Genomic DNA, 20,516 nt, shown 5'->3' on the forward strand with positions numbered 1-20,516 from the left:
CATCATTTTGTTGCTTTATGTTGATGATATGTTGATTGTTGGCAAGAATGCGGAGAGAATTGTTCAGCTAAAGAAACAATTGAGCAAGTCTTTTGCTATGAAAGACTTGGGGCCGGAAAAACATATTCTTGGCATTCAGATTACTAGAGATAGAACTTCAAAGAAGTTGCATATGTCACAAGAGCAATACATTGAGAAGGTGCTTTGTAGATTCAACATGGATAAAGCTAAAGTGGTTAGTTCGCCCCTAACTACCAACTTTAAGCTGACTGATAGAGATTGCCCTTTTACTAAGAAGGAGATTGAAGAGATGGATAGAGTTCCATATGCATCAGCCGTTGGGATTTTGATGTATGTCATGGTGTGTACAAGGCCAGATATTGCCCATGTAGTTGATGTTGTTAGTCGGTTTCTGTCAAATCCGGGAAAGAAGCATTGAGAAGCAGTTAAGTGGATTTTCAGATATCTACGTGGTACTTCCAAATTGGGTATAACATTTGGAAATGGAGCACCTATGCTTGTTGGTTATACAGATTCTAATATGGCAGGAAACAAGGACAACATGAAATCCACTTCTGGATATTTGATGACTTTTGCAGGGGGAGCTGTGTCATGGCAGTCACGATTGCAAAAGTGTGTTGCCTTGTCCACCACTGAGGCTGAGTATATGTCAGCAACAGAAGCATGCAAAGAGTTATTTTGGCTGAAAAGATTTATGCAAGAGCTTGGATTTATGCAAAAACGCTACATGGTTCTTTGTGATAATCAAAGTGCCGTTCACCTTGCTAAGAATTCTATGTTTCACAAAAGAACAAAGCATATCGATGTGAGGTATCATTGGATTAGAGATGCACTTGAAGACAAATTGTTTGAACTTGAAAAAGTTCATACTGATGATAATGGTTCTGATATGTTGACTAAAGCTTTAGCAAGGGAGAAGTTGAAGATATGTTGCTCGATCGCCGGGATGGTGAACTCTTCCTCATAGGCCAAAAAGGGGGAGATTTGTTGGGTTTTCTATTGGGTTTTTTAGCCCATGAGGAAAGCCCACTTATTTAGCCCATGTATATATATGTGGGACATGCCCTAATTTCACTAACACACAAAAAGGTTTTCAGCCACCAAGAGAGTTAGAGAGAGTAAGAAGCAAAAGAGGGTTTTTTCTTAATTCCCGTTTTTGAAGATACACCTGCAGTGTTTGGTAATTTCCTAGAGATCCAACGGTCCGTTTCCTTTGATTTTTGGACAGCAGCTTCCTAAAACCTAGGCCTTCAGATCCAACGTTGAATTTCCGAGATCAGCTCCAGAGACTCGGGAATCGTCGCCTCTATTTGCTGCTGGAAATCAAGAACGTTTTTGGTGATATTCTTCTTTGTCTTTGCTTATTTGATTTCTTATGCTTGATGTGATTTAGTTCCAAGTATATGATGATTATTGTATGCCTCTAGTACATCTAGAGAAGATTTTTTGTATTGCTCAAATATTGGAGATAGTGGATTTGAAGCGGCTCTAGTAGTCCCGTGGTTTTACTCTCCTTTCTTGAGAGGTTTCCACGCTAAAATTCCGGTGTCGTTATTGGTTGATTACTTATAGTTTTGTGTTGATTATATTGATCATATAACTTGCATTGGGGCTGTTTTGTTGCAAGTAAAAATATTCTATTTGTTTGCATCCTAAAAGGTTCATTCAAGACGGGAATAGTTTAGTCAAACGAAGTATTATTCTGCATTGTTGTTTACCGTTGTGGCTGCGTTTTTCCCATCACCGGTTCCCGGTTCAAAAAATCCACAAGAATATCGTCCCGGTACTGGCTCGATCGGTTCTATCCGGTTCCGGTATCGGTTCCGGCCGGTTCCCCGGTCCAAATGCTCATCCACAGTCGATTCTAAGGTAAATAAGGCAATGAAACGAGTTTTGACCATAATTTGACTGTAATCATAATGTGGATTTGGATCTTAAGTTTGATTTTTTTTTACCCGCTTACGATCAATACATGTTTACCTTTTTATTAAATGGTTTGGATATGAATCATTATGAATTTCGATGCCTAAATTGAAAAAAATCTAAACTACAATGGTTAAACCGAAAAAATCTAAATTATAGTGGGTATTATAAAAAATTTCATTATTTTACTATGTCTTACTTATAAAACCATGGAGTAATTTTCACGAATGGTGCTATGGTTTAAGGGTAATATGTACATTTGATCCCTAACTCCAGTAAGGGTAATTTAGCATTTCTAAGTCGACCTAGGACCAAAGGCAAAAGAAAAATAAATCATAAGGATGGTTCGAGTTGAAAAAAAAAGAGTTAGGGACCAAATATGTATATCACTGTAAACCACAAAGACTATTCATGTAATTTACTATTAAATCACATGATTTCTCCAAATATGTGAATGGTTACCTAGTTCAATATTCACTCACTTTTTGCCAAATACATTCTCTTTTTGAAAACGGAAAATGATTCAACGGAAGCCTCTACCCAATATTTCAGAGTAGACCCCAAGTTCGAGCTCCGCAAAGCGGGCAAACCCAGCCACGGGAAAATCCCCTCACACATAGGGCATATTTGCAAGAGGCGCACAAATTGTGTTTTACCGGGTTTGAAACCCCGACCTCAAACCCACATGGAGATGTAAACTACAGATAACAATTGCACATCTTATGACTTATGGTACCTTTAAATATTTTACAAAAAATCTACCGAAAACTTTTTAGGAAACATACTACATTCTTAGCCTCATTTCAAGATATTATTCAAACATCTTATTGCCAAAGTTATAACGTTAGTCATCACATTCTTTATCTTTGTTGATATGATTGAAATGTGTTAATCTACTATATCTTGTAGCTTCACCTTCCCATCTAAGAGAGGCAATAATATGACCTATGTGCTCTCCTTTGATCAAGTCTAGGGATAGAACCCCAAAATTGTATAAGCAAGTTCTTAAATGAATATATGAGTTGTGACTTCTCGAATTTACCCCTCTCCCGCACTCTATATTTGAGTTTAAATTTAAGGGGAAAGAAATGAAATTGAAAGAAAGGAAAGGGAGGAGACCCCTACATTTCCTTTCCATCCTTTTCTTTCCTAATCGTCTCACATATGGGATGATAGATTGTAAGGGAAAATGAAACTTGAGATCGCATTTCATTATCTCTAAATATTATTAAAAGAGAACCTTAAATTCTAATCTTAAGAAATCAGGGCCATTCGTTACATTTCAATCCTTAGTTTCTAACCCTTCAATCGTTTGCTGACATCATTGCTCATAAACCTTTACACGGTTATCTTTTCTTTCCTTCGTCGTCTACCCTCTTTCTCTCTTTTTCAATTGTAACCTAATTTTACTTCAATCGTGCCAGAATCGCCATCATCTTCTTGCCTTTCTCCCCCCCTTTTTCTCTAAACCTAATCGCTTCCTTTAATCGACATCAGAAAGGGTCACCCCATCGATTCACAAATATCACAACGTCAACAACAGGAGGCCCAAGTTTCCATAGCTTTGACAGCAGCGATTAGGTCTTGATTGATGTTCATATAATTAAGAATTTGATATTGTGAAGGCTCTCTAACATGAGTTTATTATGCATGCGTAGGATTTAGTGTCAGCAATTGAAGAGAGAGTATTGAAAATTGGAAAGTCAATGTTCCAAGAATTAACAGGACTAAAAAAGCCGATATTAGATAAAGATGGTATACTCCATTGGCCTGTTCTTCTTCTTTATGCAGAGGTTATGGCTAGCGACTTCATTGAGGATTTTTGTGAGACTGATATGTTTTCACCTCACCTTGACCTCATAAGTCATATCCTTTTCCTTTCTTAGTTGCTACAATTTCACCAAATAATAAATTTAATAATTTTGTTAAGTGGAATCCTTAGCGCTTGAAAACATGTTCTCAGATAGTATTAGTGGTGCACCATTGCCATGGGATAAAGAGAATGCTTACACTCGTCATGCCATTGAGTTGTACTAAGAGGTTAGAGAATGCTTACATGTTCTCAAATAGTATTAGTTGTCCTGCGTACTATGATTTTGTTGTTTAACAATTTTTTCAACCTTTGGTTTGGTTTGGTGTGCAGGCGGGATCAGGGGTAGGTTTGTCAAACAAGGAAATTATTAGCAATTTCTTATAGGGTACAGTTGCTTCTCATCTTGAGACATTTGGTGATGATGATGAAACAGATGCAATTAAACCTTCACCTTCAGTTGGTATGTTTTTTTTATTTATTTTGACTGAAAGATATAATCACAACTGCTTTCTGTTTGGATGAACTTTTCTTTTGTAATTATTATTCAACTTTAGGGGGAGAAGGTGCTTCAAAATGGGTGAAAGTTAACAAAAAAAGAACCCTTCATTTAGTTCTCAAAGAAGACAAATTTGTTATCCCTGGGATCCGGGTTTGTCACCATCAAAAATCAACTTCTTTTTGTGTTCTTCCATATTTTATTTTTAATTTTTTTTTGTTTGGTAATGGTGGGTGTAGTGTTTTTTGCTGTTTCAAAAAGATCCAAGAGCTTCTATAAGAAATTCAAATCTAGAATTGGTACCTTCCATCCTGAACCAAGTCAAGTCACATTTGATCAAAAAAAAAATCATACCCCACCCTCCTTATAAATTAGTTTTGTATTAAAAGTATTATTTATTGTTGAATGATTGACTATCTGGAGTCGTAATTAATCTCATATCTACTATGCATTTTATTTTGAATAGTGTGTATAAACTATAAAGTTTGTCTTTTTAACCTTCATAAAGCTCCAATATCTTGATTACAGTTTGGATGAATGGATTGGAGTTGACAGATTAATGAAGTATACAGAAGAAAACATTTTAAAGCAATAAGCACTTGACAAAAAACACGGTGTTAACAAAAACTTAAAAGGAAGATCAACGCAAACTAAACCCAAAATATCAAATGGTAAGTAATTTGACTATTTTACCCCCTTCTTAACAATCTATTTTTATATGCTATGAATAACAATGATTTTTTTTGTGTTTTTTTGCATCTTTCAAATGTAAAGGTGGAAAAAGATGTGAAGAGTAGTGGTATATTACTATATTACTATAAATATATTATCTAAACTCAAATAAATAATTTATTTATACATATATTTAGAAATTTTAACTATCTATTTCTGTGTTATTTACTCGGGGGCAAAAGTGAAAAAGAGAAAGAGTGATTTAAGTATAGAGGTATGTTTATGTTCAAATTCAAACATCTCATATGAGGTGAGTATCTTCCTTTTTTTTTCCATTTTCCTCCTTTTTTAGGGTTAAATGCAAGACCTAGAAATATTTATAATTTATTTGTAGATTCATTTTCTGCTATGACAACATTGTAGTTTGAAGTAAAAGTGGTGTTTTTGCATGTATGTGACATCTGTCATAGAATGCAATCCTAATGTTGAAAACATTTCAATTATAGTGTCACACCCCCAAACCAAGGATGGCGGAAACGTCCGGGGGTGGAGGACTTCATGTACAGTATCACAACAACGTGTATAATAGTGCTCAAAGTAAATACAACCATCATAAATATAATTGAAAAAGTTACACCAAAGTATATGTTTACATGTTTCAAAATCAATTACATTATGATGACAAAAATAAATTGTTGACGGTTTAACGTCCCATCCTCAAAGCGCTGAAGTTTTCCTGTTTCACTGATTTCCTGAGAATACAAGTAGTTTTGAAAAAGTGTCAACAATTAAGTTGGTGAGTTCATAAGAGTTTTGTTTGGAGTAGAAACCGTTTTCCTTATTAAATCGATAGAGTTGATTTCCAGAAAATCCAATATTTTCTTAGTTAACTGTGAATAGAATATTCCTATATGATACATTAATGAACCCTAGAATGACCCGTAGACTTCTCCTATAATCGTCCAGCATATATAAGTTATATAAGATTTAAGTTGATAAAACGTTGAATATAATGGGTCTGCCCTAGGTCCACAACCAAACAAGGAACAGGAGATGAGGCGGGCCCACCAATTCTAAGTCAATCGAGACTAAATTCTTATACGACTCATGCATATACGCTCAGTGATTATAGTTGAAGTCTAACAACTCTAGATGAAAAATATGGTTTTAATATCATAATAACTATTTTACGTAAACCTGGTACTTTGGAATGTACCCCATTTATATGAAGACCCGGTACTTTTCCTCAAAATGTGAAATGTAAGTTTCTATGTTATGAAATAGTGCATCCTATAATTCCCTATAGCTTCCTTCTATAATTTCTTTGTGTATATAAGTTATATAAAATTAAAGTTAGATAAAACGTCGAATGTAATGGGTCTGCCCTAGGCACACAACCAAACGAGGAACAGGAAATAAGGCGGAACCACCAATTCTAAGCCAATCACGACTAGATTGTATATAACTCTAGCATATACATTTAGAAATTATAGCTGAAAACTAACAATGCGAAAGTGAATGTGGACTTAAGCCCAATAACCGGAACCAATCCTAGTGTAGTGTACGAAATAGTAATAGTGACTGTGAACATAAACTATACATATCATAGTTCATCGGATAGTGATAGTGACTAGTGAACATGAACTATGCATATTATAGTTTACCAAAAGTGGTGGTGATGGAGAATATAACCTATACATATCATAGTTCATCAAATAGTGATAGTGGTAGTGAACATGAACTATGCATATTATAGCTTATCAAAAGTGGTGGCGATGGTGAATTCCTTTCTTGTAATTAAGTTCATAGTGTAGATGAAACATAAACTATACCTATTATAGTTTATCACTTTGTTTGTAATATATATATGCCATAACTATACCGATTATAACTAGCGTGTTCGTTTGTGGGGGTATAATGGCTTAACTATACTTATTATAGTTTATCATAATTATCCATAGTGGTAATAACTCTTTTGTATGTGTAACACCTTTAATAATGTGTTTGTTATGTAAAATAACCCTAAACTATACCTATTATAGTTTATTAAATATTTGTGTGGGTAGTGAGCATAAGCCTTACTTGTCATAATTTACCAATGTTTGTATTTTAATGGATATAGCCTTGTAATATCATTTATATATTTACCATACTTGTGGAGGTAAAAATCAATTTGTTTTCTGATGTATGTCTATATAAGAATACAAAATTGTCATATATTGCAACAACACATAATCACATAATGATGAATACCTTGCTCAACATGTTACAAGGTGAAATGAAATTTATAGTGTTTTTCTGTTAATAACATTTTCTGTAACTGTTATTGGAAAATTTGTAGAAAAATCATAAAATGTCCAAATCAAGTTCTGTAACTTCTGAGAGTTTGGAAAATGAGTCTAGTTTGTTCATAATTTTTATTATAATTTTTAATGACCTCTTACTTGTGTGAAAAAGTCCATAATCACAGACTGGTCCGGATTGATATTTGAAATGATAGGCAGTTTTGTAAAAATCACCATAAATTGTAGAAAAATCGTATGGAAATGTGCAAGTAGTCATTTTAAAGATAAGAAGTGGAACTACATGCACCTAAAACAGTTTTGAAAACTAAAATGTTTAAGTTGTCCAAAACAGTCCGTGAATGGAGTTGAACTTTTCTGATGAAGGCTGTTAGAAAAGTTTAGTTATGTTCTTGGTGTTTTAACTTGTATTCCCCCCCTAAAAACTTGAGAAAACATGAAAATGTAGGGGTATGAACTCACCTTGAGTGATTTCAGAAGATGAGTGTTGAAGAAGAGAAGTGTTCAACCCAAGAACACTTGAAGGATCACTTGAAGATTCGAAGATCTAACACAATTATGATGGAGTTTGTGTAAGATATCCATGATTTGAGTAGAAAGAAGTGAAATAATCATAAGGAGAATGGATTTTGCTTACCAAATGTGGAGGAAAAACCCAAGATCAGCCCTTGAATCTCGAATTCTAGAGGGAGGAAGTGAGAGAGAAAGGAGTTTGATCTTTTTGGTGAAAAGAGAGAAAATGAGAGAAGTGAGGAGAGAGAATAAATATCTAGCTCTCAAAAATGTGGGAATAACTTGTTAGAGAGGTAAAAAGGACAAGGAAGTGACAAGGTATGGTCTGGTGGTGAATAGTGACATGGAGTGGGTATGGGAGTGGTTGCTTGTGTCATAACTTAAAGGAAAGTCAACACTCCACCTTTGTACTTCACCCACTCTTTTGGATAAGGTTTTATCTTTAAAAAAATGTGATAATTTAATAATTATGGGTCTTTATATGTTAAAATAAAGTTTTGGGTGAAAATCACGTGTTAAAACAATTAAAAACGGGCTTAAAACGCGAAATTAGTCGAAAACCGGGAGAAAAAGCCATTCCAGCGAGACCTCTCGGTCCTAGGCCGAGGTTCGGTCCTTGCTGGTGCCGAGCCGGAAGCGAAGTGTGCGAACCAGAAGAAGCGAAGGCGAGGAGTCAGTCCGAAGGCTCGGTCCGAAGGGTCAGAAGCGAACTAGTCCGAGGGAACCTAGACCCGAAATGGACCGAAGGTTCGGGTTCGGGTGAGGCATCCGAGGTTCGGGCCCGAGAGGACCTTTCGGGTTCGGTTCAGCAGCCTTCGGCTCAGAAGGGTTCGGTTCCTAAGAGGGCTTTCGGGTCCTAAGAGGACTTTCGGGTCCTAAGAGGGGTTTCGGCTCCTTAAGTCCGTTTTTCGCATAGACTTCCGTTTTTGGGCTGTTTTCGCCAAATTCGAGGGTCGGGATGCCCTGAGTGATTATAGAAAGTTGAGAGAGATTTCGAGAGAGATTTGGGAGAGATTTGTCATACTTGGAGAGATTTGGCATACTTGGAGAGATTTGGGAGAGATTTGACATTCTTGGAGAGATTTCTCATACAAAGAGATATTTGGGAGAGATTTCTCATACTTAGAGAGATTTGGGAGAGATTTGACATTCTTGGAGAGATTTCTCATACAAAGAGATATTTGGGAGAGATTTCTCATACTTAGAGAGATTTGGGAGAGATTTGACATTCTTGGAGAGATTTCTCATACAAAGAGATATTTGGGAGAGATTTCTCATACTTAGAGAGATTTGGGAGAGATTTGACATTCTTGGAGAGATTTCTCATACAAAGAGATATTTGGGAGAGATTTCTCATACTTAGAGGGATTCGGGAGAGACTCTCGACAAGAAAAGATAGAGTGAAAACGATTGAAAGAGGTTTCATTTGTGACCTTTTCGAGTGTCTGGCTTCGCAATGCAGGGTCCGTAAACCCCGTTAAGCCTTGTTTAAGGATCTTACACACTCCCGATGAGTATGCAACATTGTTTTATCGGTTTGGCTCGTCACTTACCATAGATTTGGGTTAAGGAGATCTAGATGTACGTACTTTTTGATTTATGATCTCTCCTTAGAATAGCGAGTTGTTTAGTAATTACACAATGTAAACCCTAATACACAAGGGTTAGTTGAGTTGACCGGTTTGACTTGACCGGAAGTTGACGGTTGTCACATATAGGCCACTCACTTGGTTGCCTAATAACAAGATATGATATTGCCAACCTGTACACACATAATCAATCATACCATTTGACTGTAAACTATAGATCTGTGACATGTAATGGAAAAATTGTTGGATTTGAGGCTATTAATTTTAGTACAGTTGCCACTCTCCATACCTTGGTTCAAGAGGACATAGACAGGTAATAATAATTTTAATAAGCAAGTGGGACAAAATCAGAATCCTGTGAATGGTGATTATAGCTGGTTGGATGGGTATCAGTTGCAATCATCAATGAAGGCGGGGGTACAACCAGTAAATTTTGGGACCCATTATATGAATGAATTCGTTGATACTACTTCAAGTTTTCTGTTTCCCGGGAAACAAGTTCAAGTTCATTTTGAAGGCTCAAGGCAGCAAAACTGGTTGGAAACCGCCACTCTTGGAAGCTCAGACCACCGTGAAACGCCTCTTCAACAACAGTATGTTCCCCTTCCCTGATTGAACCAACAAGGGGGCAGTCTACATGGAAAGGCAATCAGTTTGTGTGATTTCTCTAAGCAGTGCACAATATTTTTATTTTTTTGACCCTTCTACTTTCAAGTTTTTACGTTCTTTACCCTTGTATTTGTCTGAACTTTGTTCTTCTGTGTTGTGTTGTGTGAAGGTCATTCGTGATTGTTCTGATGTGACATTTGATCCTCTTCTTTATCATCATGACATGAAGTTACACACTCCAACTTAAACCAAATCAATTTTCTTAAATTTTATTTTGGAGTGTGGTGGTGCTGGCAATCTCGGCATGCTTGCAGCCAAAGAAGTGAGCATCAACTCTTACTACTATCACTTAAATTGTTAATAGGATTATATGGAAAGGGTAAATGGGTCATTTGGGTTAATATTAATATGTTTTTAAGGTTTTATCTAATTATGGTTATTATTTACAGAGACTCCATATCTGCCTAAAATCTATATAAATGTATCATTTGCTTAATAGATTGTTATTTGATAAAATCGATCATCTTTTTTTTTTTAATTTTTTTTTCGTCACTTTATATGATCAAATTATCTTTTTCTGTCTTTCACTTTTCACATGTTTTTGCTTTTTGCAGCAAATTCATATTTAAGTTTGTTTCTTGTTACTGTTTTCGTTTTCTGTAATACTTTTATTTCTTTGATTTTGTGTGTCATGATAAGGATAATGATTAAGGTGTTTGTTTTAGTATGGACCAAAAGTATGGAAAGAAAAATTAAATCCTATTTGCATCAGATTTAACAAACCTTAGAAGGAATCTGTTAGTAATTGGGAAAATTGTTAAGCAAAACTTCAACTCCTTAGCTGAAGAATACCTTTCACCTAAATGAGGTCTAACTTTCTTCCATTTTGTACTTGGGTCTTCTAATTATTCAAAATCTATTTTTTTTATATTGCATATATTCCCTCCATATGCATATAAGCAGACTTTATTTTTTACCTAATTTCAACCCAACTAATAATCAATTCCTTTATTTAATTATATACAAAATTTATTTTTACCTAATTTAAAACCTTTTAATATACATCGTTTGCATATGTTTTTACGTTATGTAGTAAGATTTTTGTTTTATGTTTTTACGTTAACATATTAAAAAATAAAACTATTTAGGAATTTATGTGTAATTTCCTGGAGTCTGAGTGCATATAGATTTTGTTGGACCTGTATCACATGTACTAAAGGATGTTAAGTAAAAATAAGTTGGCACCAATCTTAAAGCCAAATTTTATGTTCAGCAGTAATAAAAAAAATATAAATTTTATATAGTCAAATGTAAATAAGATCTGCCAATCAATGAAAAATAATACTATGATATTGTAGACGGAAATTAACATACAAAGTTTCTAGATTGATTTCATCAAAAGAAGACAACAGGGTTACTAATGTTTCTGGATGAAGCAAACAATAAATAAATTATTTATATGGTTAAATTTCTTATAATCGATTTCAAACATGCTTAAATCTCTCATAAACTTAAACTTCATTATTCAACGACCCAACAAGAAAAGAAAAAAAACAAAGAAAGCAAACAAGATTAATTTCATCAATCTAAATGTAAGCTTTCAATCCATATTTATATATGGTGGTATGCTTTGCTTCAAGACATGCTTGAATATGGTGGTACTACATATATTTACATTTGAAACATCATTATGCATATCAATTTCATACAGACCATAATATGGACAACATTGGAAAGGTTGGTATAAGACTTGTTCAAGTTTGAAACACAGAAAGTTTAATAAAATCATAAAAAGCAATCATGTTTTTCAATTTTTCCCATCTGAGTAAGACAATAAAATTGAAGGAATTTTATGAAGTTATGAAAATCAGCAACACTCTAGAATTTAGAATAAACAATAGGATTCAAAAGATATATATTGTCATAAGACTTGTTCTCAATAATAACTCAAAGTATAAAAGACTTATTACCACAAAAGTCCTAAATCGTTCTCAAAACAGAAGCAGAAAAAATGACCAAAATAAAACCACTGCACAACACAACGATGGTTGACATCATCCATTGAAAAATTTAGGCTTCGACAGATGCAATGTGGCAAATGCGGTCAATAATACGGGAGCTGCATACATGGCAAAAAATAAACATTGATCAGAGAGTATGCATGTGAATCTTATATCTTATATAATACTATATAACACAGGGCCAATTCTTTCAACTTCTTCCATGTTGAAAGATATAAAATATAGTTACATGTATCCCATTCATTATCATACCACGACACCAGTTTCACAAAGTTGTCATTCAAAGCTATTCCACCTTTAGCATCAAAGATGCTTGACCTGTTGTCACCGATAAAGTCAGTGGACACAACATCGTCTTCTGTTATTAGAAAAAAGTTGACTCATACTTCAAAAAAGACAACATTGCATTTTTCATTACACATTTCGTTGTAAACAATTGGTTTGCGAAAAATGTTCATAAAATTGCGGTTTTACGATGTAAATAGTGCGTTTTAATGATTTGATGGATTGTTTAACAAATTGATCTTATATTTCATTTTTGACCACTAATATTCGTAGTGTACCAACTGGAAAAATAATGTTGTTACATGCCCCTTTTGTATGGTTCCTACAAAAAAATAAGAATAATGTGCAACTCAAAAGAGATCATTCCTATGTCCCTCACACAATCCAGTTCCCTTATGTTTCTATCTCTCCAATTCAATAGAGATCATAACCAAATATAAAAACCTACAATAGAGAACTTTTTTCCTTAAAAAAAGCACAAGAGTTGGTTCATCAGTTTTATGAGGTTATACGTATTAACTTCATTTACATAAAGCAAATTTATTATTTTGTATATCTATTTTTGTAGACGTTCATTTTTTTAGGATGGTAATAACGAAATTTATCCATCTCCTCTAAATATACTATTGGAAAAAAAGATGACGTTCAAAATTCAAATTAAACATGACAATTTGAAGAACAAAACAAAAGGTTGTGATATCTCAAGGATCATGTCTAACAATACAATCATTGAAGAATTGGAAAAAATATTGAAAATGGATCGGGTAAAATTCTTTACCGTTAATACTACAAACAGCATACTTGTTATCAATTCAATTCGTATGTCATGAAAGATTAAATTTTAAGTTTTTCTAATATTATTATCTTATTATTTCTTTCTTTTGCAGTTATCGTTATTGACTTCTGAACTAATTATTGAAATTCTTTCACGAAAATCATTACAAACATTTGCTACCATACGTTGTACAAATAAATATTATGGAAATTTAACATACAACAACTATGTTCTTCATAACTACAACCGTAGAAATAATGTGGTTTGTGGAATTATCGTTCAACAAAAAAAACCATGGAGAAATATAGAACGTCATTTTGTTCCGTCTTCTGCTAGCAACAATCTCGACATTGATTGGCTACCACGTACTTGTACTATTTTAGCATCATCATTGTGTGGACTCCTTCTTGTTGAATCCTATGATCCAAATTAATATGTTTCAAAGATTTTATTTGTTATCAAACCAACTACAGATGCCAAATGGATACCTTTTCCGACCTCTGAATACAATGCGGCAAAGTTTGCTTTGGTATTTATCAGTTCGAACCCGTTACATTTCAAGGTCATTCGATTGTCATACACAAAGCCATCGTAAGAGTTTATATGTAGTATATTTTATGTTATTAATTTACTCTATTATTTACTTATATGTTATTTTATTTGTAGTGATATGCCCAAGGAAAAAGTTGACTACGATTACTACAACATAGAATTGTTTTCATCTACTACATGAATGGAGGGAGTTTCAAAATATCCCATTACCATCATCTGTTTATCATGTTTCTGATGAGGCAGTTACAAGTGGCGGTGTCGTATACTTATTATTATCTAATGATACCATATTGCGATTTGATATTTATTCGGAAGAACATATACTCATATTTGCACCTTCTACTATTAATGACTTCAAACCGTATGCATCGAGACTGATCAAGTTTCACGGAAAGTTGGGATATTTCCCAGTAAGTGGAGAACGTTTTTGGGCTATTTGGGTTTTCATTCACAATCGGTGGGTTAAAGTAGATGTTATTACTTACAATGAAGGTGCACATGAATGATGAGATTATAGAAACAATACCCTATATTTCTTTAAAGGAAATACGATTGAGTATGTGGTTCCGACACATCCTTCTCAACAAGTTTTTTCAATCCTTTCTGATTTTGATACAGTGACTATGCCAAGTAGATATTAGTGATTATATATATTTTAATTTGCATTCGAACATAGTTGTTTTTTTTTTGTAATGAACTATTTTAATATTTTATATTACTCTATGATTTATTAGTTTTTTTTATTTATTGTTTTAATTGTTATGAGGTTAAAATAGCTATTGTAATGTATGTTAATGAATTTAAAATAGCTTTGGTAATGTACTTTTAATTGCCATGATTCCTATGATGTAATATATGTTTACAATTCTATGTTTTTTTATACGTTCCCCCGCATTTAACGCGGGTTATAATCTAGTTCTCCTTAAAAGAAAGCTAAAAAACACGATTTTCCTCTCCGTTCCTTCATTTTCATTCCTTTAAAAAAAATTCAAGAACATGGTGTAATCCCTTTCCCTTTGTCACAAGACCACATCATCGCCAACTCCCATCTCTCTCCATGAACATCATAGTCGCCACCTCTCCATCTCCGACCACGGTCACTCTCTTTGCCCTTCTTCTTCCCTCAAACTCTCTTACGACACCTCATCATCATTAGCTCCCCTCAATCTCCATAAACATCATTGCCTTCCACCACCCCTCCTTTCCCCTCCCTTACCCGATGTTAATGTTCAGTAAACAAACATCTTTTGTAAACATCTTGTAGATCTTGATGTAAATGTTTACCATTGGGGTTTTTTTTTAAGAACCCCTATTTAGACATTTAGTGTTCATTTACTTCAATAATTCTGTGTGAAAACCTTTGAACATTTTAGTGTTTATTTACTTCAATATTGGTTCACCTTTTGCTAAATACATTCTAAAGATAACAATTGCCCATCTTATGGTATCCTTAAATATTTTACAAAACATCTTTACAATCTTCTGAAATCTTTTGGGAAACATAATACATTGTTGGCCTCATTTCAGGATTATTATTCAAACATCTTATTGCCAAAATTATAACGTTAGTCAACACCTTCTTTATTTCTATCGACGCGGTTGGAAGGTGTTGATCAACCATATCTTGTAGCTTCTTCATCTTCCCATCTGAGAGAGAGGCAATGATACCACCTGGATGTTCTCCTTTGATCACTTCTAGTGCTAGAACCCCAAAACTATACACGTCACACTTTTCAGTTACCTTCATTGTATAAGCAAGTTCTGAAAAACAAATGGAAAAATAATACATAGTGAATATATGAGTTGCGATTTCTCGAATTTATGTCTAGAAGAGAATGAAAAATTCATAACCTGGTGCAAGGTATCCAAATGTTCCAGCAAGAGCACTCTCATTGGATGAATTTGGATTCAAAATCTTGGAGGTGCCAAAATCTGATACACAAGCTTCACCCTCTAAGTCCAGCAGAATATTTTTGCTCGAGATGTCTCGATGAACTATCGGAGGTGAGCAGTCATGGTGCATATATGATAAAGCATTAGCCACCCCTTTGATTATATTCACTCTCTTGGTCCATCCCAAAGTTTGAGTAGCTTCATTCCTCAACATTTCATACAAATTACCTGCTTCCAGGTATTCATAAATCAAAAATGAATGTTTTGTATGTAAACAATACCCATATAGCTTCACAATATTCCTGTGCCTTATTTCAGTTAATGCCTTAACCTCACGTAAAAAGCTATTACGATCAACCATATCCAAAGATGAATGAATTCTCTTAACAGCAACTATCCTATTTGATGTCAACTTTGCTCTGTACACTGCTCCACATCTTCCCTTTCCAATACAATATGCTTCATTAAACTCCTGTGTTACCTTCAAGATTTCATCATATGCTTCCTTTCCGCTAAAAGTTGATATGGAAAAGAAGTCCAGGACGTGATCCTCTATGACCTTTGTTGTTGATGACAGCTTCTTTCTTCGGTAATAGAAGATCACCATTCCAATGAATATACTAAGAAGTAGAAGTGCTCCGAGAAGAGGGAGTGAAACAATAAGTGCAAGCTTTTGGCGTCTGTTCTTATCATTTTCCACTATCAAATCGTTGTCGCACTGTTGTAATCCAGTGATGTTACCACACAAACCTTTATTCCCTTGTAAACCTTCTAGAGAAGTATTCAGAAAGCCTTTGCTGTTGGGAATGGGACCTTCCAACTCATTGTAGGACACGTCAATGCTCCACAAAGCATTCATTGCTTCCATGGAGTTAGGGATATTGCCCGAGAGTTTATTGTGAGAGAGATTCAGCTTCTCTAAACTACTTAAACTTGCAATTTGTGATGGTATATTTGAAGTGAATGAATTGCGACTGAGATCAAGAACTGACAAGTGCGACAATTTCCCTAATTGTACTGGAATTTCATGTGTAAATTTGTTGTTTGACAAGTTCACATGAAAGAGATTTAAGCAATTCCCAAAAGTATAAGGGATGGGCCCTGTAAAATTATTCAAAGATAGGTCCAAGAGAGAGAGTGCACTAAGCGATCCTACTTCTGCTGGTAGTGCACCCGAAAGTCGGTTACTGGTTAAAACCAGATTCAATAAGCGATTCATCCTCACAAATTCCTTTGGGATCTCCCCAACCAAATGATTAAATGAAAGATTAAGCATTTCTATTTGAGTAGAATTACCAAGAGATGGAGGTATGCTACCACCGATATCATTTCCTCCAAGTTGCATCGTGGTCAAATTTTTGCACTTACTCCAATTGTCAGAAAGTTCCCCATAAACCTTGTTGTCATTGAGACCGATGAATCGGAGGTGAGGGTAAACACCAAATATTTCGGATATATTTCCAGTGACCTGGTTTCCATCGAACCGTACTCTAACTAGACTTGTACAGTTATACAAGCTCTTGGGCATTGTGCCTGTCAGTTTATTTTGACTTACAAGCAACAACTCTAATCTCCTTCCATTACATATATTATCTGGTAAAGAACCTGAAAATTTATTTTCTGAAAGTTCAAGCACAACAAACTTGAGATTTCCCAACTCTTGTGGAAGAGGACCAGAAAATTGGTTATTTCTAAGATACAAACTCTGTAAATTTAGGAGGTTACCAAATGACTTTGGAATGGAACCATTGAGCAGATTATAACTTACTTGCAGCCTGACGAGGGATATCATGTTTCCAAACTCTTCGGGAATTGGACCAGAAAGGTTGTTCGAATAGAGACGCAGAAGGGTAAGGGATTGAAGATGACCTAAAGAATTCGGGATTGAACCTGTGAGACTATTATCGTTAAGATTTAGCCATTGAAGCGAACTCAAACTACCTATTTCAGGAGGAATGGGGCCATGTATCCGATTGCGAAACAGATTTAATATAGTCAGATTGCTCAGATTTCCAAGAGAGTTTGGAATGGTCCCGGTTAGAGAATTGTTCTGCAAATGCAGCTCACTTAAATTTGAGAGGTTTCCTAATACATAAGGAATGGAACCAACGAGTTTGTTATCATTGAGAAATAGATAACTGAGGTTGGTCAGGTTACCTAGACAGAAAGGAATGGCACCAGTAAGAGCATTGGCATACAAAGCAAGCTCAGAAAGAAACTTCATATTGCATATCTCATGTGGGATTGAACCAATTAACTCATTTTCAAGCAAGTGAAGTGTCTCAAGATTTGCCAAGAGTCCAATTTCTGGAGGTATCATGCTGGAAAAATGATTAGAATCAAAATGAAGATAAACAAGTTTGGACAGGTTGCTGATCCCAGCTGGGATGATCCCAGAAAAATTGTTCTCGCTTAGTTCAAAATATGTAAGGTTGGGAAATGATGAAAACGTGAAGCTATTTAGAGTACCAGTTAATCCCGAGGATGAGAGGTTCAATCTGGTCACGCTTCCATCAGAATTGCACGAAACGCCATACCAAGTGCACCAAAACATAGTTGCCATTGTTTGAGCGTTTTGACTGTTAGGAAGAGGAGGTACCCATGAAGATAATACTGCATTATTGTTTTGTAGTTGCAGGCTAGCTTTCCATTTAAGAAGAGCAGCGACTTCATCAGTGGAACCGTAAGCTACAAGGGGTAAAAGGGAAATTGTAGCAAGCAGAAGCAAAAATATATCGACGATAACACTCTTCTCCTTCTCCATTAATAACCAATTCATTCTTTTTATTTATGATGTGTAAGAGAAAAGCTTCATATAGTACGTTCCAAATATATAGTTTCCAAGTTGAGTACTTTTATAGTTTAATATTCTTTGTCAAACTTCAAATCCAGGAGCCTATGAATATTCAACAATGACCCACGCGGTTTATAATGATAAAGGACTTATCTAAATAACAAACTTATGACTTATACTATTGACTCGAGTCTTTTTTTTAAATAATAATATTGGAGAAATTAGTTGCATACACACGGTAACCTAGGATTCTAAATGGTTTGAACGTGATTACAAGGTCAAGCCTCAAGTCATGATAAACCGTTTGGAGCCAAAACGGTTTTAAAGTATGACAATTTTATGTACATTAAAAAAGATAAATCATATAATAATAGAATTATATAAAATATATCAAGTTTAAAAATTTTATAACATCTAATATGAAAAAGCTAATAAAAACTGAATTGTTTCAATCCCGACCAGGAAAAAAAACTCATGCCTTGACTAAAAAAACTCGCGACATAATGTGATAAGAAGCCTTGACACGTAATTTGGACGTAACGATTAACAAACCCGCCTAAGACGCTTTCGAGATCGATAAAACCACGTCTCGCGCAAAGGCACCCCTTGGTGCACGCCATGACGCGCCTCTAAAAACCATGCCTACAAGGTTTATATATATATATATATATATATATATATATATATATATATATATATATATATATATATATATATATATATATATGGTTGAGATCAGTTGAGAACTCATAGTTTCCCGATAACCCGAAACCTAAAAGTGGAGCGTTACATCAAAACTAATTCATTCAGGGCATGATCATAATCTTATCGATTTCATTTAATGTTTATTTTTTTGTGTTATTCTACATATTAATAGAAATGTCTAAAACATTACATAATAAATCAAAATTTCGGATTTTTTTTTAAAAGTATTTTTTTTTCAGTTTTTTTTTTTAAAGTGCAGATTTTTTAATTTTTTAAAGAAAACATGAATTTTTGAAAAAGAAATTCAGTTTTTTGCAGATTTTTTTAAAAATAGTATTTTTTCAGTTTTTTTTAAAAAAAAGTGCAAATTTTTTAGTTTTTTATAGATAACATGAATTTCTGAAAAAAAAAATTGAATTTTTTTTAAAAACTGCATTTTTTTAAAATCATTTAAAAATCAATAAAAAAAACTAGAATATTTAAAAAATACTATATTTTTAACCAAAAAAATCAACATTTTTGGTACATTTATGCATATTTTTACAAATGCATATATGCATATTTCATATACTATAATATTTGTAAAAAAATCATAAGAAAACTCATTTTATTTACTAATCTATAAACACAATACAATAAGTATTTTATTCGATACAATATAAAATATAAAAAAAACAAAAAAAATACTACAAAATTTCAAAGCATTTTCATGTCTTCGTGTCAATATTTCCATATTTTCTTCAATTTATCATTTTCCACCTATTCAATATTCATCACAATTTCTTCCAAATCTTCAAGAAAAAAGAATCTGATTGATACAAAAACATTCACAAAAATACATATATGATTTACATGTGAATCACATGTAATTCATATGTGATTTAAATGTGAATCACATGTAATTCATATGTGAATTACATGTGAATGTGATTCAGATGTGAATTACATGTGAATCACATGTAATTCAGATGTGAATTACATGTGAATCACATGTAATTCATATGTGAATCACAAGTGAATCACCAAGTTAGTATGTGAAAAAATATGTACATGTATAGATACCTAGTTAAAAGGGGTATATCATCGTCCCTCATATGAATCTGATTATTAATTTCATCAATTTGGAATTTTTAATATCATGGATAATAAATAAGGATAATAATAATAATGCATACTTGTGATCCAGTGAAGATTGCAAGCTCCTTTTCTACTAACTGTGTTGTAGTCATGGGATTGTCTGAGAGCTCTGTGAACAGTTTTTTACCTGATCCACAACATCTTCATGTTTAACAGCTCCTGAGGCAGAAATTACCTAAAAAGATTCATGATTCGTCATACAAAAATTATATGTCACTTTGAAGTACTATGGAGTTTCTGCCCCTGAAGGTTCAATTGCTCAGGTTTGTTAACATTTCTTTTGGCTCCATTTACATTTTTATTTACATCTGATTCACCAGCTGGATTCTGCTTTGAATTTTCTTCTATTTGCAGAGTGTCTGCAATAAGCAGAAGGAAAATGCATTGGGTGCTAGTTTTGTGTATTTACCTGCTG

The 20,516-nt window shown here is 34.0% G+C and overlaps 1 protein-coding gene and 1 long non-coding RNA gene across 3 annotated transcripts; one reads left to right on the forward strand and one right to left on the reverse strand.

Annotated features, from left to right (window-relative positions):
• The first annotated feature begins 3,283 nt into the window (after positions 1-3,283).
• Positions 3,284-5,341, forward strand: LOC145067565 (uncharacterized). Of its 2 annotated transcripts, XR_013688858.1 has the most exons (6): positions 3,284-3,525; positions 3,603-3,984; positions 4,088-4,217; positions 4,312-4,406; positions 4,493-4,924; positions 5,028-5,341. It is a non-coding gene; the product is annotated as an uncharacterized LOC145067565 (long non-coding RNA). The 2 variants fall into 2 exon arrangements; XR_013688857.1 differs by having other exon boundaries at positions 4,312-4,924.
• A 9,620-nt stretch (positions 5,342-14,961) lies between these two features.
• Positions 14,962-18,241, reverse strand: LOC145052417 (uncharacterized). Its single transcript, XM_079000274.1, has 2 exons — positions 15,424-18,241; positions 14,962-15,333 (listed from the first exon to the last, which is right to left on the reverse strand). The coding sequence occupies exons 1-2, from the start codon at positions 18,227-18,229 to the stop codon at positions 15,032-15,034; spliced, it is 3,108 nt and encodes a 1,035-aa protein (XP_078856400.1). The 5' UTR covers positions 18,230-18,241; the 3' UTR covers positions 14,962-15,031.
• Between the last annotated feature and the right edge of the window lie 2,275 nt (positions 18,242-20,516).

This window comes from Lactuca serriola, chromosome 1, assembly GCF_051521515.1.
Source record: "Lactuca serriola cultivar US96UC23 chromosome 1, Lser_US96UC23_V15, whole genome shotgun sequence".
NCBI classification, from domain to species: domain Eukaryota; kingdom Viridiplantae; phylum Streptophyta; class Magnoliopsida; order Asterales; family Asteraceae; genus Lactuca; species Lactuca serriola.

Coding starts and splice junctions, on each gene's coding strand:
- LOC145052417 (XM_079000274.1), bottom strand. CDS start 18,229: ATGGAGAAGGAGAAGAGTGTTATCGTCGATATATTTTTGCTTCTGCTT. Junction 15,334..15,423: donor ATTTGGATACCTTGCACCAG/GTTATGAATTTT, acceptor TTTGTTTTTCAG/AACTTGCTTATACAATGAAG.